This window comes from Oryza glaberrima, chromosome 2 (genome assembly GCF_000147395.1).
Source record: "Oryza glaberrima chromosome 2, OglaRS2, whole genome shotgun sequence".
NCBI lineage: Eukaryota > Viridiplantae > Streptophyta > Magnoliopsida > Poales > Poaceae > Oryza > Oryza glaberrima.
Genome location: NC_068327.1, coordinates 18,044,844 through 18,052,783, shown reverse-complemented (window position 1 = coordinate 18,052,783; position 7,940 = coordinate 18,044,844). Strand labels below are relative to the sequence as shown.

Here is a 7,940-nt window from a genome sequence, read left to right as displayed (position 1 = left end):
AATGACAACGACAGTGTGGGGGCCCGCATATCCTTTCCCTGTCCATGACATCATGCATGAGCGCTTTGGACTGGGGCCCACCACCCTCTCCCTTCGACCTCCACACCGGCGATTGAGATGAGCGAGAGCCGAGAGACTGCTTGCTGAATAAAAAGTCCATCGACACCAGCTAAAGGTGCAGGATAAGAAAGCAAAGGCCATGCAAACTCCACTGGACATGCAAACAAAGACCAATATAGATAGTTGGTCATGCTTCTTGTGATACCTATCTGAATTCGGGTCTTTGACTCAATATAGATAGTTCTCAAAAAGAAAGAATCAATGTAGATAATCACACTCATGGCTAATAAGTTTTAGTTATAGATAATATAACTATCCACAATGAGACGTCTATCACGATTTTGTTATTTTTAATTTTTAAACATATGGATTTAGTCTCCTAAAAATATTTATAAGATATGATGTATCTGTGTTCATATAGATGAGTCTACTTATGTGCACATGTATTTGCGTTTGTGATGTGTTTTGGAAAACAAAAACATGACAGATTTTGCTTTAACCTACATATAAGTTATTAATAGTAGTTTTTTTTTATTACGTGTGAGTGCACACGCGAAAACCACACTCACGCCTACACACCCGTACACCATGGTCAGTAGTGTGGTGCAGCATTGTTGCTAACTAAAGAATTCTGCTAACTATTGCATCCGTTCTATTTTAAGTATAGTTGTGAGTTTATGTATCCAATGGTTGATCGTCCATCTTATTAGGAAATTTTATGAAAAAAATAAATAAAATAATCACACAAAGTATTATTCATGTTTTATCATCTAATAATAAAATACTAATCATATTTTTTTTAAATAAGACGAAATACCAAACGTTAAGTATAAACGGTACAAACTACAGTCCTTTCTAGTACAGAAGTAGGGCAAAACTATATGACTATTGACGTTGCCAAATGGTAACCTAGTATCATAAAACAGTATAAATTTCTTAAAACAGTATCTTAAAATATCCTTTTAATTTGTAATAGTTAATTTATTAGTTTGTACTCTCAAAATATTATCCCCAAATTGGATAATGGTTAAGGTTTAGGGTTAATGGCTAAGGTTTTAAAAGAATCTTATCCTAACTATAAAATATTTATGGTAGAAGGGAATAGATTTTGGATGCAATTCTGTCAAGCTGCTAATCATAGCCTCAAGCTATATTTCTTACGGGAGGGAGGGAACCAAGGAGCAGCTTGCAGTTTAGCGGTTCAATTATTTACATGGGCTTTTATCTAGCTCCGGCAGACAGTTGCACTGGAAGTGGACTTCTGGAAGAGAATGGAAACCGAAAAAAACTGGTATAATTCAAGGTCATTTCTGGACTTTGGACCATACATGGCAGATTGGCAGATGACTCTTAAAGATAAGCTACCGTGGACAAGGACGTGGCCTGCTTGTAAGTTGTAACTGGTGAGATCAAAATATGCTTACCTTTTTCCGCATGGATTTCTTGCCTTACATGTTTGTGCTGCCAACTGCGAACATACGAACGCATGAGATCTAAAGATGGAGCATGCTGTGAAGCAAGCAAAGTTAACCCCTACAACTGATCATTGCACATGACTACGAGTAATCTTTAGATTTCTAAGATAAGCTATTTAACATCCAAAATGACAGTATATTAAAGCATGCAAGCTTTGGAGAAAAAGAGGTACGATAAAAATACAGCTACAACACTATCTAGATTCTAGCGCTTCTTGCTAGAAAATGCAGTATGGGCGCATACACTGTTTATGTGCATATCAAACAAATCATAAACTTAGCAAAATTTGAACCTTCGGGCAGGTGGGCTGACCGTACTAGTATCCATGAAAGATAATCATGATTTCAACTTCTTCCTCGACACATTATCAAGGAAGGCCCAATCAGGATATGGGCATTCGTAGCTCCAATCAGGACCAGTATATCGCACACAGTGCAGCCACAATGCCTCCTCATCTGCATCATAACTGCCCAAAGAACAAAATATTACGAAGGCCTGAAGAATTCCTAACTACAAACTTGATAACTGTAAGCACTCACCCTACTGGAGCAAGATTTGGGCAATTCGTACACATCGGATCGATGCTGAACTCCTCATCGGCTTCTGTATCTTTGTTTGTATCATTGTTCCCAAGGTCAGCACAACTGTCAGGATCTGAAGATGGCAATGAACAAGCTAGCGTGGTTGCTCTGTTGATTCTTGTTCCCTTTGACGAACGTGGAGAAAAATTCTCGGAAAGGTACACCTCGTCATTGGCTATTGGGTAACCAATGTGTTTTAGATGTACCCTTATCTACATTTGTCAAACAAAAAGCTGTATCAGAAATATAGATAAGTAACTGAAAAAACAAAACCATAGGACAAGAGGGCATACTATTGGCACAAAGAATCAGCAGAAAAATTATGACCACATCTATCTCATCTTGCATCAGAGACATGCTATGGTGAACAGATGTCTGATAATTTGATTATTTTGGAAGTAACGGATTGGGCATGAAGCATGTTATCAAAACAGGGACAAGGGAGCTATGACTAAATAAAGAGGCACTCAACAGTTTGCATGTCACCTGTGTGCACCTAAAATGCATTTTGCCAAGCTCTAGCAGGATTAAGATTTCCATTATGATTCAGATAGTGCAGTAAGTTTAAAGGCCACTTGAACTTTTTCTATGTAGTAGGCTTTTAGATTCATTTTTTTTTGGGAAATTTCCAGGTCGTTTCGATTGTTTGAAGTTTGAACGAGCAAATCAATCAATGTTGATGTGTATAAGGTAGTGTGACCTGATGAGTCCGGCCAGTCACAGGTTTGGACAGGACAATGCTGTGGATTCCATCAGTACAGATCCTCTGAAACTTGGTGCAGGCTTGTTTTCCAATTGGAGCTTTACCATCACCATCACAAACCTGCATTTCATTTCAGTAATTGAACTCAGATATGTTCTTCAAACCAGAATTATATCCTACTGAGTACACTTGCTCTACCGAATTTCTGAAAATAGTTCATGCATAAATGAATGCATTGTTCAATCTACTTGTACAAGAAGAACTCTATAGGACCCATATCAACTATTTCTTTTGCTTATTATAATCAATTATCCCTTATTTCTTTGGTACAGATAGCCATATGCACTGTTACCATTAAAGAGCACACACCACATTACACTGTACAATCCTACAATTGCTCAGCACCAGTATATCACATGCGGGATAAACCTATAATTGCTCAGGCAAATACATTGCGTGAGAAGAGAGGTGCGAGGCAGTCAATAATTGCCGAAAGAGATGGCAATATCTTCAGTATATGCAGTTTCACACACAACAAACATACCAACCACAAGCAGGATTACTAATTACATACCTCTGCAGTGCTCCTTCCTTCCCGTGCGTTGAAGTGCACATTTGCATTAACAGTTTGCTGAAAAAGAATTATTTCAGACAGATATTTGTGGGAAATCAGCAGTTATGTATGAAATTATGAAATCAAATACTAAATGAAATGCTTTTAGTTCACAAGAAAATTCCACGGAGTCGTTTCCTAGGTGGTAGATCCAAGCCTTCATTCTCACAACATGGGAAAAATAACAAAACCCTACGGGTGACTTCAGTATAAGAAATGGTCTACAAGCCTTCGCAGAGTATATTCAAGTTATTTTACATTGGCAAAATCTTCCGCTCTTGGATCCAGCAAATTTATTGACATGTTGAGCTGTTGACACCAAATAAGTGACGTACCTCACCATCAGGAAACACCCCAACAACCTTGGCCACATATTCTTTCTGCAGCAAACTAGCTTTGATCTGCAGTTATAGTATTCAATTAAGAAATAAGTGTGAAAAGATAAAAGTGTTAAAGTAACATACATAAGTTGAGTGCAGACAGCAGACACAAGGAATAAACAGGACAATAGAAAGGTGAATTCAAATTGACAATGTCACCTGTTGCCTGAAACTTTCAGCTTTGTCAGCATTTTTAGCAAATATAAGGAGACCTGAAACTAACCGATCTAGCCGATGCACGGCTGTCAAAATAATAATGGTGGTTAAGGAATTTGAGTACAAATATAAATAAAGGTCAAAGTTCAATCATACAGGGAAGAGAATAAACAGGATAGTGAAAGGCACCAGCAATAATGGCACAATTGAGGCAAAGGATACGAAATAGGGGCACCAATCCATGTTCAGCTTGCAGAATACCGACAACAGTATTCTTGCGGTATTGACCACACGGATGAACCTACAGAAAGAAAACACCTCCATTTTTTGTAGTTAACAATAAACGACTACAGTCAAATATAGCTGAACCAGATCAAGTTATAACTAAACCTTACAAACAATGGAATTAACACTTGCATTTCCAAAGCTACTGAAATCTCAAAGGTGTTGTTGATCTTAATAGGCCAGAAACATCATTCAACCAAACTGTTCAGATTAACTGCTACCAGAATAAGATCTCACACTTAACAACAAATTTATGAATTCAAGAAGGAAAACCTTAGGTACTAATTTCATCTGGTAGAGAATGTTTTAATAACTTCAAAATCACATAATCCTATAGTAGCTATGTGTGTACCTTGACAGTTTCCATTCTACAGATGTTTCGCACAGCTCAAACAATCCGTATCACATATTAACATATAACTTTCAGGGCACATGTTGGCTATGAACCTATAACTTTAGACTTGATAGTTGAATAGTCGATACAACCTTACACTTACAAAGTTCAGGTAACATATTTTGACTAATGGATCTAAGTGACCAAAAAAATTCCGGAAGACTTAATATTAAGGATAAATTAAAGTGAAAACAGTTATATTATAAAAAGGATGGCCCATGCATGTATATCTTTTTTATACATCACATAGTATTTGAAGGTTTCTGAACAAAATGATATGAACTCACTGGAACAGATGCAGGTTTGCAAACTGTAACAACATCAGCTTCATTTTGAAGGATTGTAATATCACCACCCAAAACTGGAGGTTCATGCCTGTCAGAGTGACAACCATGAAGAATTTGACAATTAATTGTAATTGAAAGTATGTTTCTTTCTTTTTTTACAAAGAATAAAGAGCTTCAGTAGTTAGAGAGCTAACGAAACCATGCAAGCAGAACGTCTACACCTAGCATGGGAAAATAAAAACTATAGACAACATTAGAGCTGACTCAGGAACCAATCAAGCTATTGTTTCTGTGCATTTTACAGTTCCCATCACCATTAAATTAAAACCCGATCTATTACTATTAACTTAGAAGCCAAAGTATCAGTAATAACTGCAAAAACTGATGAAGTAAGTGGAGAAATTATATAAGAGATGGTTGTAATTGGTTGAGATGAGGGAGTAGGTGGAAAGGTAGCCATATTTTGGGATGAAGGGAGTAATATTTTTGTCAAATGACCATCTCAATGTACCTTTGAAACTGATGAAGTTGACTCACCTGTGCAAGAAATGGCTTATCTTTTGTGATGATTGCACAACATAGTCTGCGTGAACCATTTGGTCATCCACCTGAAGCCTCCCACACTTCACTGCATGAACCTAGAATTTTGTTTTTTTTTAAATCAATTCTAGATACATCAGAATTTTGTTTTTTTTTAAATCAATTCTAGATACATCATTGTAGATAATGCCAAAGAACCAAGAGAGCTTATCTAGTTCCAAACGTGCAAGGGTTGAATCATAAGATTAATTTGCAATTCTAAATGGCGGAATACATAAAACAGGACAAACCACATTCAGAACCCAAGTTTTGTGTGTGTATTTCTACAGTTAGGACCCGATGACTCCATATGCAAAGGTAAATCATAATAAAGAAAAAGGAACTTATAGGACACATGGTAATATTCAAAAGAGATACTGGTGGCATACATAATATTCACGAGGCCGGCCCTTGAACTCATCGGTGAAGAGGTCAACAATGGTCTTCCCAGCCCATCTGTTTTTCACCTGCAAACCAAATGAAAAAATAAACTACTCCCTCCGATCTTGAAAACATGTCGTCTTGGAACATTAATATCTTTTTGCATATTTAGGTTGGATGCATGAGAAGCATATCTATAGAATTGTTTCAAAAAACTACTTTCATAAAATTAAAATATCTTCAGGCTATATAAACCAATGGTCAAAGGTGTATTTTAAAGACCATCTCCATGTCCAAAATGACATATTTCCAAGACTAGAGGGTATGGATTTGGTTGAAGTAAAACTCGACAGGATCGCTTGGAGATAATAGAAACATAACCCAAATTGCCCCATAATGCAGAGTGACAGCTTTTGTATATTGCGCAGTGGTGTAGAGGAAAGGGAGAACTTGGAGGTGCCAATAAGTTACAGCTTGCAATTAAGTAGTAATATATTTGATGGAGCAGATAAAAGATTAAGAAAAAATGTTAGGCCAAAACCCAGTAACATCTGATTCTATAGATTTTCAGTGCACAATATATTTATTCTCGAAACGACAATTTTCAGTAGACATTATAACTAATAACAAGCAGGAATCACCTGATCCAAGCAACTAAAAAAACCTATGTTCCCAACATAAATATGTAATAAAATGCAGGCAAAACCGAGGAGGTTGGTTACATGGGAGATGAACTCGAAGTAGTAGGGCCTCACGTAGCGCCGCCCTGCGAAGCAAAATGGGGGGGAATAACCAACCGCGTCAGTCCGGGGCCTCCGGGGAGGGGGTTTGGCGGGCAGAAAGAAAGATGCGCGCGCTGGGGACGAGACGGAGGCCGGGCTGCGGGTTGCTACTACCGTCGCGGAAGATGTAGTCCTGCCGCTCCGGCGGGTTCGCCGGCGTCTGCCACACGATCCCCGCCGGCCCCGCCGCCATATATATATCCCGGGCGAGACACCCCTCGATCGGGCTTGTGGCGGCGGAGGAGGGGGCGGCGGGGCGGCTGCTCAGCTCGGCGGTTCAGCGCCCGAGGAGAGGAAGGAGGATGGGCGGCGGCGGCGGTGGGCGAGGAGAGGACGGAGTGGTTCGGCGGCGCGACTGGCTCGGCAGTGGAGGATTTTAGTGAGGGTATGTTTCCGAGGGCGTATGACCGTAGGATCCACATCTAACGTTCGTGGGCTCCTGGCATTGTCGTGCTCGAATCGTTTCGGCCCATTTGCAGCGTTACTCACCTGCTTATCCGTATCACTTATATTGGTAAATAGTAAATCATTTGTGAGTGTAAATAATGTAAAATAAACTATGATGAAAAATAAATTTAAAATTAAATTCTAAAATTTAAATTTTAGCTTTATAAGTATAAGCATAAGTGGCCCTTGAAGTATTTAAAGAATGTAAGTTCACTGTAAGAGCATGCATAGTGATTTAGACGGTACCCATCTATATAATCTTATCATTTTCGTGGCAATATGTCCGTATATTACAACGGACTTGTACCTATCTTCGAAGCTTTTACTGTTTTTCCCAAAGAAGAGCGTGCTACACTCAAGGGAGAGAGAACGGATGGACAACTCTCCTTTTTAAATAGTAGAGATGTGTAGACGGCACATAGACAACTTTAAATTAGGTTGTCTATTTAGTTAGCTATATTAGATTGTACAATTTCTCTATGTAATTTTATACCAGCTAATTGAATTGGATTTGTTATACAACTCCTAGTTCATATTTCAATATATGTAATTATATTGTATGTATAATAGATACTAAAAGTAGGGTTGAATTTAATATACAACTCTAACTCTTTTCTTCTTCCTCTTATGTACAGTTGTATTTCGTATATAAATTTTGATATCAATCTACACTATAATTTAGTTCCATAACAATCTAATGGCTTATATTTTATTTTTTTTAGTAATGTAATAATTTTTAGCCCTTAGAAAACAAACATAGTATCATCTTTATGATTCAATACATCTATACTTTTTATAAAGTTATAGTCCACTAAG

The 7,940-nt window shown here is 37.9% G+C and overlaps 1 protein-coding gene across 1 annotated transcript; it reads right to left on the bottom strand.

Annotated features, from left to right (window-relative positions):
* Positions 1–1,705: 1,705 nt before the first annotated feature.
* Positions 1,706–7,042, bottom strand: LOC127764426 (RNA pseudouridine synthase 7). The gene is made up of 12 exons (XM_052289308.1): positions 6,792–7,042; positions 6,618–6,661; positions 5,904–5,981; positions 5,473–5,573; positions 4,936–5,023; positions 4,192–4,270; positions 3,973–4,055; positions 3,769–3,834; positions 3,395–3,451; positions 2,818–2,940; positions 2,076–2,329; positions 1,706–2,002 (listed from the first exon to the last, which is right to left on the bottom strand). Exons 1-12 carry the CDS (start codon positions 6,868–6,870, stop codon positions 1,873–1,875), a joined length of 1,182 nt encoding a protein of 393 aa, XP_052145268.1. The 5' UTR covers positions 6,871–7,042; the 3' UTR covers positions 1,706–1,872.
* Between the last annotated feature and the right edge of the window lie 898 nt (positions 7,043–7,940).